At 39.3% G+C, this 21,123-nt stretch overlaps 2 protein-coding genes across 3 annotated transcripts in view; both read right to left on the bottom strand.

The window, feature by feature from the left end:
- tor1 (torsin family 1) overlaps positions 1 to 4,434 on the bottom strand; it is an 8,771-nt gene extending 4,337 nt beyond the window's left edge. Inside the window, exons 1-3 of one of the 2 annotated variants that reach the window (XM_046066097.1) lie at positions 4,090 to 4,434; positions 1,886 to 2,151; positions 1,604 to 1,779 (exon numbers count right to left, since the gene is read on the bottom strand). In XM_046066097.1, coding sequence (XP_045922053.1) covers positions 1,604 to 1,779; positions 1,886 to 2,151; positions 4,090 to 4,300 — 653 coding nt within the window. In that variant the 5' untranslated portion in view covers positions 4,301 to 4,434. Of the gene's footprint in view, positions 1 to 1,603; positions 1,780 to 1,885; positions 2,152 to 3,477; positions 3,780 to 4,089 lie in introns of those variants that run through there. The other variant, XM_046066098.1, reaches the window with a different exon arrangement.
- Positions 4,435 to 8,288: 3,854 nt separating this feature from the next.
- On the bottom strand, positions 8,289 to 20,824 carry LOC123981919 (torsin-1A-like). Its single transcript, XM_046067163.1, has 5 exons — positions 20,753 to 20,824; positions 9,964 to 10,229; positions 9,699 to 9,874; positions 9,464 to 9,585; positions 8,289 to 9,372 (listed from the first exon to the last, which is right to left on the bottom strand). Exons 1-5 carry the CDS (start codon positions 20,814 to 20,816, stop codon positions 9,098 to 9,100), a joined length of 903 nt encoding a protein of 300 aa, XP_045923119.1. The 5' UTR covers positions 20,817 to 20,824; the 3' UTR covers positions 8,289 to 9,097.
- Positions 20,825 to 21,123: the final 299 nt, after the last annotated feature.

A 21,123-nucleotide genomic window follows, 5' to 3' on the forward strand; every position in this document is an offset into this window, starting at 1 on the left:
TGTCCTTCAGGTGGGCCAACACCAGTCTTTCAAAGGACTTCATGACTACAGATGTCAGGGCGACAGGTCTGTAGTCATTTAGTCCAGAGATGGAGGGTTTTTTGGGACCGCGATGACTGTGGAGCGTTTGAAGCAGGAGGGAACTTCACACAGCTCCAGTGATCTGTTGAAGATCTGAGTGAAGATGGGGGCCAGCTGGTCTGCACAGATTTTCAGGTACGATGGAGACAGAGGGGGAAGGTGACTGTTTGAAGATGGTGTTGGAGTGGGGGAGAGGTGTGACTCTGGGCTTTTCAAACCTACAGTAGAAACCATTCAGCTCGTCTGCCAGTCGTTGAGTACCAGCAGTGTTGGGGGATGGTCTCTTGTAGTTTGTGAGTGTCCGCAGGCTTCTCCACACTGACGCAGGGTCGTTGGCTGCAAAGCTGTTATTTAGCTTTTCAGCGTAGCACCTCTTTGCAGCTTTTCACAGATTATTAGAATTAATAATTTGCTGGTATTTTCTTAAAAAAATATTGAAAGTGAAGGTTGAACTATATAAGCAGGACAGAGCATATTGCAACCAAATATATCTCAAACACTGCAAACTGGTTCAAAAATGTTCTACAATGAATGCATCAGTTTTTTTTATTATTGTCAAATGCAACTTCTAAAAAAACCATCTCCTCAAACTGAGCACATAGTATCACTACCATTGTAAAAAGTCTGCTAGAGTTACATTAAACATCACCAAGTTTAGCATTATGTTCTTGCGCATACATTTTGTTGTTTAAGTGAAAGAAAATTTAGTAAATGCTCAGTTTAAATGTTCCGTAAAGGAGATGAACATTAATACAGCAGCAAATTTTTAGGAATCCTGTGACAGGGATTCTTGTGAGATTCCTGCAGGATGGGAGTCAATTTCACTATTCATCACGGGATGGGGAAAGGATGGGACGGGACTCATTCTTTTGAGATTGGGACGGGAGTAGTTTTGTGGGAGCAGGATGGGACAGGAGTGAAGCTATGTAAATATGTAGTGGAGTAATGACATCACATCCCCTCTGTGTGTGTTGTTATCTGAGCTTCTCTGTTCTTTGTTTCTGGAGTTGGTCCAGCCTCATGTGGATGCTGGTGCAAACGAGTCTGTTAGCTTTAAGGAGAGCAATACAACGGCTGTTTCTTTTCCCATCTAAAGCTGTGAATCAAGTGTTTATTTAGACTAAACCAGAGTTGGTCAATTCTATCTAGTTTTAATGAAGTCTGTTTTATGATGACCTGCGAGGAAAAATTACTGTTTTTCTCAATGGAGTCTGGTGGGCTGGAGCACTCATTTGTTTTTGACAAATTTTTTGTTTTTGAGATACTAGTTCTCTAGTGCGACATTTAGTAGCAGTGAATGTGGCATACAGCTCCTCCAATTTCATACCTCCAATTGACCTTTCTTAATGCATTATTACAATACAACTATTCTAAGCCATTTTTTTTCCTTCTTCTTTTCAGTACATGCTATTAATGTCATACTACAAACAAGTGACACTTCTGTTCCCTGGATTGATATCTTTCCGTGGTTCAAATGAAAAACTTTGACTTGCAGACTTAGGGAATGCCTTCAGCCATTTACCTGAGAAAGATGAAGATGGATTTCCGATATGAAACTCCATCCAGCTTTTCATAGTAGTCCAGGTACGGCTTTATGCTGTCAATCAATCCAGGATGCATCTTGTCCATCTCATCAAAGATGAACATGGAGCGTTCACAGTTGGTGACATTGCCTTTGATCCACTGCTGTAACTGAGACTGAGTAGAAAAAGCAGCAGATTAAATTCATACAGTAGATCAAACAGAACAAAGTCACTGTGTTTCATTTCAAGAAATTGGTTTCTACACATTTTTGTCATCATACCTTGTACGTATCCAATTGACCCACATGTGGGAAGTGAAGCTCGGCTGTGAAAACATGAACAAAGCTGCTGTCCATTCCCTCCTTGTAAATGTTTTCAGCAATCAGGTTACTAACAAAGTTCTTCCCTGTGCCGGTCCATCCGTGCAGAGAGAGCACCAGGGGCTTCTTCGGGTTGTCGTTGCTCATGAATCCACTCACAGCTTTCAGGATGATGCGTGACGCAATGTGCTGTCCGAACAGTTTCCTTTCCAGGTCAGCCTGGAGACCTGGAGAGTGCACAGCGGAAAGTCAGCAGGACTAGTGGCTGCAAACACCTGAGTGAAACACCTTTCCCAATACTTCCCTCAGGAAATTTTTAGCTGAGTTGGTCAGCCACCAAAATCTCGTTTCATCTCGTGTCATGATCCATTTTGTTATTAAGTGATAACTTAAACAAGAGCCAGTCATTAAATGTATCAAATTAAACTTAATTTGTATAGTGAAAGTGTATCAAAGATACTCGCTGATAATAAGACGTTACACATATATAATAACAGGAATGGTATTGGACTGATGCACACAAACAGAAATGCCACACATTGAAAAAAGAATATGATTAAATGAAGTTCCCGGGCATAAACATTCAAATCAAAAGGCTGAAGAGGTAAGTTTTAAGTTTATGTTTAAACACACAACACTTTAATCTGCTCTCAGCTCTGAATTTGGGAATCAATCAAGGCTCATCTTATCTCATCCCCAGACAACTAAGAGTCTTGCCAGTGCAAGGGTCTGTCCTGGTTCATACATACGCCAAAACAGGCTGGTGCAAGACCACGTAGGTCTCTGCTGTTTGAAATTTGCACATTTTCTCAAGTTTCAGGTTTTATTACATAAAAAAGGATTAATTTTAAGTGCTGAAATATGATTCTGCAAATGGATTAGTCAAGATGAACCTGCAACTATTTTGATTGTGATTTTTTAAAGAGCAATATTCAAAACACTGCCTAATTCCAGATTCTCAATTGAGATGATTTTCTGCACTTTTTGTTTTATGTGACAGTAAACTAAATATCTTTAGGAAATTAACAAAACAAAACAAGCAAGGAAGACGTTGCCTCTGGCTTTAGGGAAGCGTGGTGTGCATTGTCGCAAATTTAATGGAGACAGGTGTCATGCTGAAAAGTGTTTCTGCCCTGAAATTAGTTGATTTCATTCAGAAGAGTTATATTTGACAGATTATAGCTCACCTAGTACTTTTTACCTCTTAAAATACCTTTAAATGGCCAATACAACCCAAAAAATGCAGTAGGCTATTTCACTTGCCAGAAAGTGATTGAAGAGACTGGGCAATCCAGCTCCAGCAGACGGCAATCAGTTTTCGGCACGACACCGGAATGGGCCAACGGTGGTTATTGTTAAGAGGAAATTTACTCTCCAATTTATTTTTCAACGGTTTACGACGGTAAAAAAAAACACCAAAGTCACTTAACTTTCATTGCCGTTGTGGCTTTAACGTCACGTAATTAAATAATTAAGATTACAGATGTTTCCCTTTTAGTCAAAATATTCACACCTCGCAACTATGTACACATTCACATGCTGCATGTGCTCACCTGTTGAATTGAAGGCTATCCATTTCTGATCGCATTTTTCATTTAAATATTTCCAGATGATGCCCCCCAGAGTCGCACCGACACCTAAAACCACTGTTGTTGTAATCGGCTCAAACGCGTTTACCAGCACACAGGCTGACGAAAAAATATGCAACAACAAATACAAGTGTGCCACTTTCATCGTCGAAACCACTTAATTCCTGACATCAGTCGTTTTATGAGGTAAAAGAACAACAATACGACCGTGAACCCGCGCTATTACAGCAGGCTAACTAACGTTAGCTTCGTTACAACGGGGAACTTCCTTAGCTTACACGTCATACACCCGCGACACAAAGCTCTGTTCAACACAACATGATCAGACATGTTTAAACAATGTTGATTATAATAAAATAGATTGACAGTATTACAGTTAACCGTATACAATTTAGGTTCTTATTAAGATAACAGACGGTGTAACCGATGCACCCGCTCGGCTAACTTTAAAAAAAACAATCGCTGATAACAGCCAGTAAACAGCCGTTATTAAGTAAGAAAAGATGACAAAACAATCAAATGTGGTGGCTTACTTTAGTTGTTAGCTGGATAAGTTCCCTCCTTTTGTTAGCTTACCTGTCCTGTTGAAAGAAATCCACTCGGGTCGACAGCACTCGTGGAAATAGTAGAGTATGTTCTGGTAGCTAGCTAGAAACCCGGTCAGAGCCGCAGCCATGCCGACCGCTATGCTGGTGCTGATGGGCTCGATCGCCTCCGTCATGCCGGAGCAGACGAGCATCCAGAGCAGCAGGACGTGTCGCTTCTTCGGCTTCATTTCGCATTTCATCAAACTTAAAGCTCAAAAATTAAAAAACACACACAGTGTGCCTGTTATGGGTGTGAGCGCGTCAAATTGTTTACTAACGTGGGCTGAGTCAACACAGCGGAGTCTGATGGGCGGGGCAGGCCGTGGTTTTCTTCTTCTTCTTTCTTTTTTTCCCGGCAGTCTCGGCACTGTTTTAGTGCATTACTGCCTCCCACCGGTATAGTATCGCCATACTTTGTTACCTAAGAGCTATATCTTGTGATATAGACCTGTGGGTTTAAGGAAGTTTATTAATTCCCTGTATCTCTCCTTTTGAATTCCCCTGTCACTTAGCAGTCTTCTGATGGAAAATATGCCTAATTCTATGAATAATTCCCTCCTTTGCTTGGCATAGAGTGGGCAGTGAATTAGTACATGTTGTATAGATTCCAAGATTCCACAGTGTTCACAGTTGCCATCTATATGCTTCCCCACTAGCATCAGTCCACTTGCTAGCCCGCAATGTCCCAGTCTTAGTCTTGTCGCTTTAACTTCATCCGTCCGAGGCATGGCCCCTTTATTTCTGAGCTGTACTGCAGGTTGAATGTTGTACAGCTTTCTCCCGCTTTTGTTTGCATCCCATTCTTGTTGCCATAGAAGATTTAATCTCTCACTGAGGATGCTGCAGCATTCCATCCTACCCAGTGGCACCTGCACCTCTACACTATCCCTGCTCAAACTTGTCTTAGCTACCCGGTCTGCCACCTCATTACCCTTGACCCCAACATGTGATGGAACCCAAAGAAAACCCACACTACACCCTTGCCTCTCCAGTTTAAAAATCATTATTAAAATCTCCCCAATTATGTCTGGCCTAGCCCTACGACCCTCACCGCCACCCAATGCCATCAAGCAGATAAGGAATCTGTACATAGTATATCCTTGTCCAAGCCCCCTTCCTCCACCCACCACAGTGCCCACAATAATGCAACCAATTCTGCATTGAATATTGAAATCCTGTCAGTGATTCTTCTACACTGAGAGATTTGAACATGAGGAACATACAAGCCAAATCCCACTCTTTTACTTTCAGGGTCTCTTGACCCATCAGTATATACACTTCTATAGTACTTCCATCTATTCCTTAGGTGTTCCTCTGCATAAACTGCAGGATTTCCCATTTCACCGATCTGTATGGCCTCTTTAATAGACAAATCAATGTCAGCTTCTGGCCATAACCATCGAGGAACAGCTGGCCAGCATACCGACGGCCCTACCTCTATCCCACTCAAGCCCATCTTCTCTAAATAAAGATTTACTATTTTTATATAAGTGTCCCAATTAATCCTATTCCCCCCCTTTTCAATCTCTCAGCACTGCTCTAGCATGGAAAATGATGGAAGAGCTGTTCCAAATCCTTTAATTTTGCCCAATAATTTAATACTAATTTTGTCCGTCGCAGTCTCAGTGTAGCCTCACCTGCCTCAACTAGCAACGCTGGAATCGGCGCTGTCCGGAATGCCCCAGTGCATATCCTCAGAGCCCTGGCACTGAACAACATCCACCTTAGCCAGTACAGACTTAGCTGCAGAACCAAATGCCAAACACACGTAATCAAAGATTGTCCATATCATTTATAAAGCATCATTAACAAGTTCCTATCTGCCCCCCTTTGTCTTTCTGTATGGTCTTGCAGTCAAAACAGATGTCATGGAAAAGTTTTTTTTTTCATCGATAGTCTATGTAAAGGCCTGGTCAGGCTTTATAGATGAGCTTTGTATGCAGCGCTGTTTTCTTGTTTAAGTCAGGGAATTATCTGTCAGCTTCCTCTGGCCAAATCATTTCAGTCTTGGCTGCTAGTTAGGCCTTCTCCATGAGTCACTGCAGCTTATGGTGCCTAAATTTAGCATAATTTTGGATCCTTTGTTTACAAAACAAATTAATTTCTCTATACCTGTTTTTTGGTCGTTTTGGAACCTTGGCATAGAGGGATTTGCCTTCAAGTGATCACATGTCCCAAAGAGTTCACTTGTTCTGAAACCCATTGCAATTTAGTCACACTATAATAATAATAATCTTTATTTGTAGAGCACTTTTCAAAAACAAGTTACAAAGTGCTTTAACAAGTGTAAAGACAAACACTATCCTTGTGACCGTTAATTGACAAATGTTGCAACAATATTAACATCTTTATTTCGCAGGCCTGCCCTGATGATAAAAGCTCATCACATTATAAACAAAAAGAAGAATGGCACATGCAAGCTAAACTTTCCAGGTTTCCAGTCAGTCAGAATTGAAGAAGTCCCTTGGATGAGGGACGAAACATCTTCCAGTATCTTCAGCCAAGTCTATTCATATAGTTCATTGAATAAATAAAATAAAATAATTTTATTTCTATACATTTGATATAGAATGATATTATCTAATATTGTTAATTTCTCTACATTTTCTTTCATTATGGCTGTGTCTCCTTCTGGCAACAATAACAGAAGCCATCTCTGCACAACACTTGGCGGTTTGCACCTTCCTTTCAAACATATTAAATACAGAGGCTGTGAAATTGCTTTTAGGCTTGATAGATCACATTGTGTGCTAATTTGCTGGTGATATAAAGTTTGCACGTTTTTACACACTGTTGGACCGTGACTTTAAATTACCCTTTTTAAACTATGTGTAGTCCTTGGTCCTGGTCTCTCTCCCTGACCCAGTGTTTTAGTATACGTCATCATGTCATAAAACAATAAAACAGAAGTGTAGGTCAGTCCATGATTGGCCCAAATCCTCTGACCCCAATGTTTGTCCTCTGACTCCACGAATCGCCATGCTGTTGCTTGGCAGATTATGAGCGTAGTTCCTGAAATGAGATATCTTGGAGAAGAGATGTTTGTACCACATTCCAAACTACCCCTCACCCATTGTGAGGGGTGTCCTTATCTGATCATGCAGTGACCCCCTGTTCTGCACCTCTCCAAAAAACACACACATCAGGTCTAGTTTAATACATGATAAACTAACATATAAACTTCTACCTATAAAATACATCAGAGATCAATATAAGAAAACACAATAATTTTGGTTACCCTGAGTAATACAAAAATCATGCTATCATAATCCCCCATCACGCAAACCTTTAGTAAATCAGGCCCTATGAGCGGGCGGCTGGCCGGCTTCAGGAGCTCCTCCCGGTTGGTGCAGGCTTCCCCCGCCGCCACTTGTGGAACTCCTCGTCTCACATTTTTGTTCCACCATCACTTTTCGTAAAACTGTCAATATTCGAAATCTACACAGTTGGTTTCTCACCTCAAAACTTTGCAGAAGTGGATTTAGTGATGAAATTACATGCAAAAACTGTTAAATATAAAACTTTCTGTTGCTGGCCTCTGTCTTGCGTACGCAATAATGACGCAGTGATTTGTGACAATTCTCTCTGACCAATCAATAGTCTGCCGTGTTTTCACCTCACGAATTAGTATCGCCTCAGCTCGCTTGGAACCTCGAAGGTGGTGATACGACAAAAAGTACCCGGAAGCAGGTGCAACTTTTCCACAATGAAAAACCAAACAAAAGCGAGGCGAGTCGAGGCGAGTCGGGCCTCTCTCTAGTTATCTCTAGTTAGTGCAATATCATATAAAAGTAACAGAAATGTGACAAATCCTGTCGTTGTCCCGCTCTGCTCCAGACATGTCAGGAATAACAGTGACATGCGATTCAAGAACAAGACACATAAATAAGAGTCGGCCAACATCTTGATTCTGCAGGCCTCCTTCTTTCATACACTTCTTTCTCTTTATAGATTTGCCATACAGACACAATATTATGCATTAATGTTTGATGCAATCCAATATTTCCGTTTATGAATCACACAGCAGCCAATCATTTATTATTCTTAGAGACTCAGATAGTAAACCTCCTTATACACATAAACCTTCGACCAATCCCTGCACTGGACATATATGGCGCACACATTTCATTAGCATACATACATTAGCAAAATAGGAAATGGGTGGTCACACCAAAATTGATTTGATTTAGATTTTTCTTCTGTTAACTCACTTTGTATTTTGTTAATTGATAAACACAATCTACTAATGTCTTTTTTGAAAGCATTCCTAATTTACCACACCTGTCAAAAAACCTTTACTAGTACTGTGCAAAGATACAAGTGTGAAGGCTTCGTTTGCCTTCCTCTCCTCAGTCAAGGGCATTTTTCTTTGTTAACTAAGGGCGTACTCACACTAGGCCCGGTTGCCTTGTCCCGTGCCTGAGAACAATTGTACCCCGGACCACTCCCCCAGCTGGCCTGCACTCACATTGCACCTAAAGATGGAAGCACCAAGCTGGAGAATGTTTAAGTCATCACTCCATTGTTTCCCATACATTGATTTATTTGTGTGTTTTTTTACCAGGCCTATTCAAAATTGTATTTGACTGCAGAGCTACGTGCCGCATATATATTCACTCAGCACCTCGTCTCACTTGCTTGCTAGCTCCCGCTCTCTCTCTCTTTCTCTCTCTCTCTTTCTCATGAACACAGCTGCACAAATCTCACCAACACAACACTGTCAAAAAAGTTAATAGCAAGCATGAAATGAGCCTATCTAATAAGGATAGCTATGTTAATGTTAGATCACAGCTGGGTTGTCGAAGCAAATAGCTGGTAGTAAATATCGCACGGACAGCTTAACCGTGTTCGAGCCCACCTCTTCGAGCGGGCCCGGGCACAGTTCAGCACAGTGATCACACTGGTTAAACGAACCACACTGTGGGGGTTAAATGTGCTCGGGCAAGGTATGGATTGCCAAGTGTGAGTACCCCCTAAATAAATATTAACTATAAATATTAACCTTGTGCATCCTGCAGAGGCTTACATTCGAAGTAGTAGTCCAATTTGCTCTCTATTGTCTTGCAGCCTTTGGCAGAGAAAACGCTCTCAGGTTTGGGGACATAAACTAAATCTTCGACCATCTTGTCGGCCACATTCTGGTCTGGTGGACATCCTCTGGCTCTCATCGCGGCCTTGATACACTGGATAACGTGCCGTTTCTCCAGAGGCAGAAACGGGACAAAGAAGTCCACCAGGTTCTTGTAAATTAAATCTGAATTCCACAAGCCACCTACAGGAGGAGATTCAGAGAGCTAATTATTTTGTTTTTCATAAAATTTATTTTTGTGTAAGACTAGGACTAAAAGAAGTAGTCTACTAACCATTTTTAAATGCAGATTCAGAGATAGATGTTTCCAGGTCTTTCAGCTCAATCTCTTCTCGACCTCGTTGTGCTTTCCAGAAGTCAAAAGCTGTCTGTTTGATGAGCTCTCCTCCACCATTGCTAGGAGGAAGATGAACTTTCTTAACATCTAAAGTGCCTAAAACCTCTGCAGGGTACTGTAGCCAATAAATAGTAACAAGAAAAGTCATAGTGGCCATACTTCATCCTTTTACCTAAGGAAGATGAAGATGGCCTTACGAAAAGAAACTCCATCCAGATTGTTGTGGTACTCCAGGAACGGCTTTATGCTGTCAATCAATCCAGGATGCATCTTGTCCATCTCATCAAAGATGAATATGGAGCGTGCACAGTTGGTGACACTGTCTTTGATTCGCTGCTGTAACTGAGACTGAGGACAAACATCAGTATATTTAATTCACATAGGAGGCAAAACAGATGAAGGAACTGTGTTTGAATTGTGTCTACTTATTATCATACCTTGTAGGTCTTAATTTCACTTTTATGTGGGAAGTGGTAACTAGAGATGAAAATATGAACAAAGCTGCTGTCCATTCCCTTCTTATAAATGTTTTCAGCAATCAGCTTGCTAACATAGGTCTTCCCTGTGCCCGTCCATCCGTGCAGAGACAGCACCAGAGGCTTTTTCGGGTTGTCGTTGCTCATGAATCCACTCACAGCTTTCAGGACGATGCGTGAGGCAATGTGCTGTCCGAACAGATTGCTTTCCAGGTCAGCCTGGAGACCTGGAGAGTGCAGAACAAAAAGTCAACAGGACTATTGAAACCTTTCTCAGCATTGCCGTCAGGAAATTCTTTAGCTGAGGTGGCCACCAAAATCTCGTCTCATCTGGCATCATGATCCATTTTGTTATTAGATGACAGCTTAAAAAAAGAGCCACAGTCATTAAATAGCTATATCAAATCAACCTTAATTTGTATAGCGAAAGTGTTTTACAGGTGACCAATACTAGCTGATTATAAGACCAGAAAAGTAAAGTATTTATGATACATGTGTTTAAAATATGTATTACAAATACAAAATAGGATTTTTTTTCATTTGTTTTTGATAGGGTTGATGAAAATGCCTTCATATTAGTTTCAAGATATTCTGTAAAATACTTTGTGAAAAGTTATGTGGTGAAAAACTGATTCATACCTTCTCAGTAATTTGCTCAGACTTGCATTATTAACGGCCAGCAAAGGGAGACTCTAGTGGTTGCAAAGCTTCCATTAGAAATAATGGTTAAACAACCCTACTTCTCACCTGATTTATTCCCTAAGAAAACACTTTTCTAGTGAGTTTATTGTCTCAGTCATTAGTTTCAATACAACATGTTTACTTAGTGAATTATGATCCCATTTAGAGGAAAATAGAAGATAAAACAGGGTATGCTTTAGGGCGGGACTACCTTGTGCTTGGGGTGGTGATGGCGCATAGATAAGAGGCTTGCCTTTGGTGTGGGAGGCCATTTAACCCCTAGTTGCTCCAGAGGCGTGTGACCTCTGACATGTATAGTAATTGTAAGTCGCTTTCGATTAAAGCGTCAGCTAAATGAATAAATGTAATGATTGTCAGACAAGTTGTTACCATGGTGACCTGTCAATCAGGCTAGAGGAGAGTGTAAATTTAACCAGCTCTGTTGAACAAGCTTTTTAAGAGTATGTACCGCTGTGTTGATATGTGTTAGTTATGCATGTGACCAGTCGCGTGTGATGACAGAGATCAAACCATCAAGTTAAAATAAGAAGGGAGGGTCAACCTCAATTTGACAAAACCCTGGATGTCATATTTGGTGCACCTCGAGTGGCGGCACAGCAGGAGAGAGTGAGTTGTGCGGATTCTCGTGCTATTTAAAAAGCTTGCTATATGGGTGATTCTCAACAAATTTTAATGTTAAAGTACACAATTTTTACTTCAATGTTCACTTAATTGTTTTCAAATATTAGTTTTAAAAAGTATTTTTTATTTATTTGTTTTATTATAAACTTCATTACCGTAACGTGTCCGAACAAAACTTTTGTATTTTGCTCTCTTACAGCACAACTAATAATATATTAAATATATTAAAAAACATTGAAAAATTGTCTCTATTAAAATAATATTAATTTCCAATAGCAATTTTGATACATTTCTAAAACATTATTTCCATATATGGCCGTAACACATTTTCACATCTCTCAAAACGACTGGATATATTTATAAATAAAGTGTTATTGAAAGACACAGAAGATTCAAGATGGCTACAAGGCAAGATCATCTGTTAACATCTGATAGCTAAAGTCTCTACTTTTGCTGTCTTACACCCCTCTTACCCCACCATGGGTGTACATTACCTTAACAATGTAGTATTTAATATTTCACTAACAAATATTCATTTTGAACATAACAATACGAAGGATAGTGTGGGAATGTAGTGATGGAGTATTATTTTTTGCTAAGTCATTGTGTTTCCCGCCATTTTATGCTAGCTAAGCTAAAGTGCATTCATTGCCGTAACACCAATCTTTCATTACCGTGCCATTTGTTGCCTGTTACGGTAATGAATTATGATGTTACAGTGATTAATATCAGAATAGTTTTCTATTGCTTGTTAGATATTTTTGTTTTAGATCAGAAGGGCTGAGCAAAAAAACAATATTAATTATAATAATTATTGCAAAATGACTTCCCTCAATAACAATATAACAAATGTTTAATATATTGTCAATAAATGTTTGATTATGATTATTTAAAAAAAAACAAAAAACAATGTGCATTAGAAACTAGGGGTGGGAATCTCTGGGCACCTCACAATTCATTTCAATTACAATTCAGAGGGCTGAAATTCGATTATAAAATGATTATCGATGCATCTTTTTTTTTCTATACATACAGGATCTCTAGAAAATGACTAAGCATTTCATTTGCGCATTAAAATCCAAAAGAAACATCTCCTAATTAGCTTAAAAGGACTAGTTTGCGTCCCTAATTTACTTCATTAACCTCAGCTCCATGGTCCCTCATTTCTTTAACAACCAGTTGTCAGACTCCTCTGAAAACTGAAATATAATTATCAGGATTTCCAGTCTGTGTACAGGACAGAGCTGTACACCAGTTTAGTCTACGCTTGTACCTGATGTTCTCAACCCTTGGCAAGTAATTTAGCAATGACATAAAGCTGAGCTAATTAATATTACTTTGTTACTAATTTAGCTAACGTTACATAACAGCCAAAAAACGTGCTGCCCAGGGGAGATGTTAGCTAGTGCTAACTGCCGTCACTTTTCCAGCTGTTGGGGAAACTACAGCCTTTTTTAACTGGCACATTGTGAACTTCATTGTACGTTTACTGCCAGACTGAAACTTACTGCAAGTATTTTTCTCCGCTAACTTTCCTCGTCACATTATGCCGCTCGCTCTCTCATTCGCTCGGGCTCAGAAACAGGATACAGGAGAGCTCGCTTGCACCGTTGACCAATTAAGGATTGTAGTACTGTGACGAGTGTGTGTATGTAATTTCTCTAATCTTAATTAAGCGGCAAACTCCGGGTATGAAAAGTGAAGCCATGCAAAAGTAACCTAAACCTGCATTCTTTGTAATGGCCAGCAGGGAGCGTCTCCACTGGTTGCTAAAAGAAGTACGGTTGTAATAACGGTAAAATTACCCTACTTCTGACTTTACTTTCTACCTCAGTAAACACTTTCCTAATGAGTTTGTGGTACATTTGTACCTCCCGTCCAGACTAAATGGCCAATCTGAACACCTAAAACAGAGAAGTTTGAAAAAGCTGCGACCCCGTTTTCGTTCTCGCTAAACTACGCTAAACTCCAGCTTAGCGTATTAGTGCTGAAAGGTGATAAAAAAATACTTTGAAAACGATGACACAGACTCTTATATTAGGCTTTCTGATTGGGTATTATCAGTCATGCAAAGCAAAAACACGATGCTACTGAAAGTGTTTTTGTTTTGGTGTTTATATTAAAGTATCGTGTACTGTGCAAATAAAACTTAGGCTATATACTTGTACTGTGCATGTTGCCGTATTTGCTCTGCGAAGACTCCCAGTCTATTTTCCGCCGCCAAAATCACTTGGGACTCCCTGTTACTTTCAGTAATAGTTCCACCTTGTTGTAGGCCCATGCAAAGCTGCGAATACTCATACTGCACAACTGCGGAGTACACAATCTGCTTTCTGTTTACACTAATGTTTGATGTTAAATTCTTTTTCACTATTGACATAGTGTAGGGCTGGGCAATAAAACAATGATAATTGTTGCAATATAATTTTCCTCAATAACAATATAATAAATGTTCAATATATCGTCAATAAATATTTGGTTTAATTAATTTGAACCACAAAGAAATTAGCACTTACTTTTTCTATTAAAATATTTGTTTTGTTGAGAAATGCATATGTGTTGAAAAAGATTTTGTCACAATAGTTTTGCATGGTCTGCCTCAGATTTGTTAAGTGATACACTGTTTGGCACATACTGAACATAAAGAAACATTTCACCGATTTTCACTTAGGGGCAAAAATCAGCCTTTAAACTTGAAAGAAATAATGATTTGACATTTATCGTGATAATTATCGATATCGAATGATATGAAATGTTTTTATCTTGATATCATTTTTGGCCATATCGCCCAGCCCTAGCATAGTGTTAGTGTTTATAATATTTGTATCTCTGAAGGTATCAAAAACTAAGAGAGTGGTGTATTGAAGTAAGCCAAGACATGACACCCAAACAAAGAAAAAAAAACAATTAAAAAATTGGAGAGTAAATTCTAACAGGTCTAATGCTAAAAGAAGAAAAATCGTTCCAATTATGAGCTAACAAATCTTTGTGCAAAATGCTAAAAACATGAAGTCATGTCATATCTTAGGTTTACAATGGTTGTTTGGTGTCAATCGGCCTTTAGGTGGCGTTATTAATCGTATATAAAATAACGCTCCCATAGACATCCATTCATCTCCGTAACGCCAAGTCACTTTCATTTCAAACTCTGGTCGATTACTCTCCACAGGAAGCCTGGGCCGACTCACAATACACCTTGTAAGCGGAGGTCTGAGATCTACTGAATGCATTTTCTAGTTTTCTATTTAGTCAAATTAGATTGTTAAATGATTGAATGAATGGTAATTGATGAGAACAGGCTCTATAGTAGATTGGATAATTAGGGCCTGGGCACAAAATGTGCATGTGCGAAATTTCTGCGGTACGTGTATCATGTCCAAATGTACAAAAACGCCTCTTGGAGCGATGGCAGAGACCCAACAGGAAGCCGTTTTGGATTTAATGGTCATTTTTGGCGATTTACACACTTTGTACTTTAACAACCTTCTCCTAGGGAATTAGTCAGATCGACAGATTTTCGCTTTGCTGTCTACACCCATTGACAATTAAAAGTTGTACGGTTATTACCAGTCGACCGGTTTGCCCGAGGTGTGTCGTCGAAAACTGATGAAACAGTAAGTTCAAATCTGCACCAAATTTGATATGCATAATAAGAGTCCTGCCCTGAACACATCCACATGCCAATATTCACTCAAAGTCAAAGCGCCACCTGCTGGCAACAGGAAGTAACTTTTACGAAATGATATGTCCAAGCCTACAAGGTTGGACATACAACTTCAAAACTGTCCCAGAAAACCCTTAACACATGGATGAAGCTACGTTGTGAAACTTGTGAGTTTGCAGTTAATGATGTGGCGGTGAAGTTAAACTCTTCGCCATGACAGTTGTTGTAACTTGACTGTACATGCTCAGATCTGTACCAAATTTTACACATTTGATAAGAGTCCCGCCCTGAACACATTTACATGCCAGCATCTACCCATTACGGTGACCCGTAGGTTTCAGGCCTAATACAAAAGCCACAACACGAACACAAATCCCACAACACGAATACAAACGCCACAACACGAACAAAAAATCCACAACACAAATACAAACGCCACAAAACAATTACAAAAGCCACAACACGAACAAAAAAGCCACAACGCAAATACAAACGCCGCAACACAATTAGTTAAACAATAAGTTAAACACAACTACAACACAGCTGTCATTGTTTACACACAACATGCGTGAAATACAGCAAATAGTTGTAGAAGCAGTTGTTGAAGGAATCAGCAGTGTCAGCCTTTCTACCATTGGCCGTGTCCTCCATCGCAACAGGGTATGCATGAAGCAAGTGTACAGAGTACCCTTTGAGCGCAATTCAGAAAGAGTCAAAGATCTACGATATCAGTATGTGCAAGTAAGTGTACACTTTCAGCACTGATGCTTACAGTACAAGTTTCTAGCCTACAGTTATTGTACTATACTGTTACTGTAACTGCACTATATTGTAGTGTAAATCAGGAGTGCATTTAAATACACTTTTGCAGAAGTATGTCTTTCTGTAACACTTACTAAACTATTTATTTATCTCTTTTACAGTTTTTTCCAACTGCTTCCACACAAAATCTTTACATTTCACACAATTTTTAACACCTCTCACTCAAAGAGCAAAACCTCATCCCAAATTTCCAAACTCATTAGCTATTTCTCGTCCTTTCACTCAGTTTTTGAACGCATACGCATAAAACACTTTTTCAAAACACTACACACAATTCTCAACCTAAACACAACCAACACAAAATTCTAACAGGAAGTGATCTGTCAGACAACCAATCAAAATGCTGCACTTATTCACCAGGTCACACAGCCCCTCCTCACATGTGTAAACACTAACTGCTTAAATGATCATTAACCAATCACTGTTTTAATATACAGTAGACCTATCCATAGGTCAAAGGTCAAATTACCTGTTTTGAACAATGGATGCCAACAATGGACAGAGAGGAAAAGTTCAAGGAGGAAGAGTTGGTAGAAGAGGAGGAAGAGGAGGAAGAGGACGAGGGCAAAGAAGAGAAGGAAGGAGAGCCATCACTGATGAGATTAGGGCCACATTTATTGATCATGTGACCACAGGTTGACCATGAGAGAAGCTTTACAGTGGCGTCCATAATTTGAACCTTCAGAAATTAGAACAGGTTGGAACAATATATTGGTTATTTCAGCAGTACATTATTGTAAAATAAGTATTAATTTTTGGCAATAAAAGTAAAAATTATACTTTTGGTTTACATATGTTTATGGGTTTCATTTCTTGGATGCTACTGTATACAAAATACAAAATAACTGATTTTCCAAATAAGTGTTAACAGTTTACTTTTCAGTACATCTTAGCAGATTAGTTTCACTCTACAACATTGTATGGAAATGTACAAACACGCCTGTGAAAGACAAATTACCTTTTGATTTAGAACAACAGTGTGCGCATGGTATATCCAATTATTTATTATTTTGAAAAAGGTGTTTGCCATCTGATGCCAATACTTCATTTTGGGATGTGTTTAGGACATTTTGAATGCAGTGTTTCATTTTAAAGGACATATGAGGTATTTTGCATTTTGTGTGAGCAGTTGGGAGAATTGTGTGTAGAGTTTTGAAAAAAGGAGACATAGTTTTGAAAACCATTGTGGAAGTCCCTGGCCAACGTGGTGGCAATGTCACCCTATGTGCAGCCATAAGCAATGGGGGGGTTCTCCACCGTCATGCAACCCTGGGGCCATATAACACTGACCATCTTCTCACATTTCTGGGTGGTCTTCGGGATGTTTCTTTTGAACGTGTGCAGCAGGATCATCAGCAGGCAGTGCATCCTGTCTATGTTGTGGTTTGGGACAATGTCAGGTTTCACCGTGGTGTCCGAATACGTGAGTGGTTCAACATCAACCAGCGATTCATGAATGTTTGCCTTCCACCATACAGACCTTTCCTCAACCTAATAGGAGAGTTTTTCTCTGCGTAGCGATCGAAGGTATATGACCGTAACCCATATACAAGGGTAAATCTTTTACAGGCAATGGAATTGGCCTGTGGTGACATAGGTGTGGAGTGTTGTCAAGGCTGGATCCGGCACACGAGAGGGTTCTTCCCCCGTTGCCTAGAAAGGGACAACATTGCATGTGATGTGGACAAAGTCCTCTGGCTGGAACCAGCACAAAGACGGGATGCTGAGGTAGAATGACTCTCTCATTGACTTTGATTTTGCGATTGCACAATATTTTGTGTAATACGCTTTTCATTTAGAGTTGTCTTTGTTCTTTGGGCTTACTTTATTTTTATGCTGAAAATACAGACATTCAATACTGTATTACTTGAAGTACTTACAGTATGAGTTGTGAATTATTTCCTTTTATTTATGGCTAAATGATTCCCTATATATGCTATGAAAACAGTTTTTCTGTAACTACATGCCCTGGACGCTGTGTTCTTAATTTTCTCATGTAGTATCTAATGAATTCTGATGAGTGTTTATATATTGACTGGATGTGTTTATGTTTTGAAAGCATTGTTTTATTTTGAGCACAGATCAAATGGTTTTGAGGAAAGTGTTTGATTTTGCCAGAAGAGTCAGGGGTTTTGTGAATCTGGAGTTACAGTACGTAGATACCGTTCTTTTGGTTGAAACACAGCTATAGCTTCTGACATATTTCGGTCATATATCATAGTCTTGCTCAGGGACACAATGGTGTCTCACAGTGGATTTGAACCCAGGTCTCTCACAGCAAAGGCTTATCCACTGCCCCATCACCACCCACTTTAATATTATGGCTATTAATTTTCTCAGTTTCTTTATTAACTGACTTATATGTTATGCAGTAATAATTTTTTTTTTTAATAATGCAGTCATATATATAGAACAAATACTCTCAGGAAAGTGTATTTTTACTTTTACTTACTGTGAGTGTAGCCCTGTTACCAACGTGATAATAGAGTGACAGTTCAACTGTCACAAGGCTCCAATTGAAAAATGCTTTCCCCTTATGGACTCTAACACAACACCCGAACAGTTTGTGATGTTGTATATGGTATCATTGCAATCCTTTACCATCACAATATAGGAGTAGACATCACCTTTTCTGTGTTACCATGTTTGGTTCAGGAGATATATACATAATTTGGTTATGGTGGAAAGTAAAATGGTCACCATGGCCACCACAAGGCGTTTTTGCGATGGCTCCATTTCTGAAAATGTTCAGGCCCCCCAAACCCCCCAAAGTTTCATGCTTAAGAAAAAGTGAACATAATTTTAACATATCACCTGGACTATACAAGTATATAAGTAGTTACAAGGGTAACATGATTAAACATGATTTTTAGGAACCTGTTTACAGTGATATAGGCTAAGAAATTAACGAACTTAATTAATGAACAGCACTACCCGTGCTCTTAGAAAGGAGTGTAGGAGGGCTGAACGCAAATGGGTTAAAGATAAATTACAAGTCTCTTATGAGATTTTGAAGAACTGTTTGAATGAGTATCAAAGAGCTGTTAAATTGGCTAGATCAAATTATTTCTCTGTCATCATTTCCAGAAACTGTAATAATTCTAGAGTACTTTTCTCTACTGTAAATGCTGTTCTTCATCCTACTGCTACTCCTTCATTCACTCCTTCTGCTGACATGTGTGAAGAGTTGTTAAACTTTTTTATTGGTAAGGTTGATAGAATTAGATCTCAGATTTCATCTGTTAGCATTGATTTTATTCCTTCTGTTGACCCTACGAACAAATTAACTAGTTTTATGCCTGTTTCTTTGCAGCAGCTTAATGATATAACTGCTCATATGAAGCCACCAGGTCTCCTGGTGATGTGCTCCCTTCTTCTCTGTTTAAGAAGGTACTTGATTCAATTGGCCCAAGTATTTTGTGTCTTATGAATATCAGCTTGTCATCTGGTGTTGTTCCAGTTAGTTTTAAGCATGCGGTTATTCAGCCCCCTTTTTTTTAAACAGTTTAGACACCTCTGACAATGGTTCTCTTCCTATTTGAAGGATAGGACATTTTCTGTCAGTTTAGGGGATTATTTTTCTTCTGTTACCCCTCTTGTGTGTGGGGTTCCACAGGGCTCTATACTGGGACCAATTTTATTTTCCCTTTTGAGAAATTTGGGATTCAGTATCATTTGTATGCGGATGATTCTTAAATTTACTTACCACTGAAACATGGGCATAAATGTACCATTCAGTCTCTTCATGCATGTTGGCTTGCGAATAACTAAGGATAAGAGGATAAGACCGAGATGATTTTATTTGGAAATAAGGAGTATGTGGATGATGACTGCCTGGGGTTGTTTTCTGGGAAAATACTGTATAGCGTGAGGAACCTTGGTGTCATTTTTGACTCTGAGCTTAAATTTGAGTTAGTTTCTTCCATCTTAGATCAATATCTAAATTGAAATCTATCCTTTCTTTTGACGATATGGAGAAGGTTGTTCATGCCTTTGTGCCATCCCGTTTGGATTATTGTAATGTGCTGTATCTGGGTGTGAGTCAGGCTTCTAGCTCCCGTTTGCAGCTCGTTCAGAACTCAGCTGCCAGACTTTTAACGGGTACAAGAAGAGAGAGCACATTACTCCAGTGTTAATTAAATTACATTGGTTACCCATACGATACAGAATTCAATACAAAACGTTGTTGTATGTTATTAAGTCTCTGCATGGAGTATGTTACTGATTTAGTCAGCCGCTGTCAATCCAGTAGATCTCTGCGCTCAAATGATCAATTGCTTCTCATGGTTCTGCGATCCCGTTTAAAATGTAAAGGTGATCGGGCTTTCTCTGTTGCTGCTCCTAGGCTCTGGAATGACCTTCCTCTCTCTGTAAAAACTTGTCCTTCATTGAGTACCTTTCAGAGTGCGCTTAAAACTTATTTGTTTTCTTTAGCGTTTGATAATGCTTTGTAACTTTTGTTTGCTGTGTTTTTTGACTCTGTTTTTATTTTCTATTTTATACCTTCTGTACAGCACTCTGGTTCCACTGGTAGTGTTGAAAGTGCTCTATAAATAAAGTTGAGTTGAGTTGAGAATTTAATTTTGTCCAGCCCTAGTAGTTAAGGACCCTTGATGTACACAATATCTTTGGGGATCGGACTGCTGGTCAAACAAAACAAAGAATTATTTCAGCGCAATAAAACACCTCGTGTCTTGTATGATGGGTGCTGGTGTCAGAACCCGGAAACATTGTTCATTGCTAAGAGGATATTTCAGACTGCATTACTCTCCAAGTTTCAGTTTTGACAGTAAAAACACACAGACTTTTCATTATTGATGTGTCTGTAACGTTATGTAGTAGCATAGATAATTAAGATTAGGCCTACAGATATTTTCCCCATTTAGTCGCATTGAAACAAACTATTCACACCGCTCAACTGTATAGGCAAACATTACTCACCTGCTGCATTGATGGCTGTCCATTTCGGATCGCATGTTTCAGTTTGTAAGTAATTCCAGATCATCCTCCCGAGAGCCACACCGACAGCCGCCGTTATGAACAGTTCAAACGTGTTTACCAGCACACAGGCTGTCAAAAAAATATATAACAAACATAAGTGTGCCACTTTCATCTTAGAAACCAATAAATTCCTGGCCTCAGCAACCTAATGTGGTGAACCGCGATAAACCAGCAGGATAACTTCTTTTCAAAGGGGAACTTCCAATTTCCTCTGAATAACGTTACTATCATAAAGTTGAATCAAGCGGCGCTTCTATTCTTTCATTGCACAAACTTTACATCATTGATGTTATAAGCGCGAGACAGACCGA

This window comes from Micropterus dolomieu, linkage group LG13 (genome assembly GCF_021292245.1).
Source record: "Micropterus dolomieu isolate WLL.071019.BEF.003 ecotype Adirondacks linkage group LG13, ASM2129224v1, whole genome shotgun sequence".
NCBI classification, from domain to species: domain Eukaryota; kingdom Metazoa; phylum Chordata; class Actinopteri; order Centrarchiformes; family Centrarchidae; genus Micropterus; species Micropterus dolomieu.

Excerpts from the sequence above, each read along its gene's own strand:
- LOC123981919 (XM_046067163.1), bottom strand. The coding sequence starts at position 20,816 with ATGATCTGGAATTACTTACAAACTGAAACATGCGATCCGAAATGGACA. Across the intron at positions 9,875-9,963 it reads GTGAAATTAAGACCTACAAG|TCTCAGTTACAGCAGCGAAT; the intron begins GTATGATAATAA and ends GTTTGTCCTCAG. Across the intron at positions 9,373-9,463 it reads TGAATCTGCATTTAAAAATG|GTGGCTTGTGGAATTCAGAT; the intron begins GTTAGTAGACTA and ends CTCCTCCTGTAG.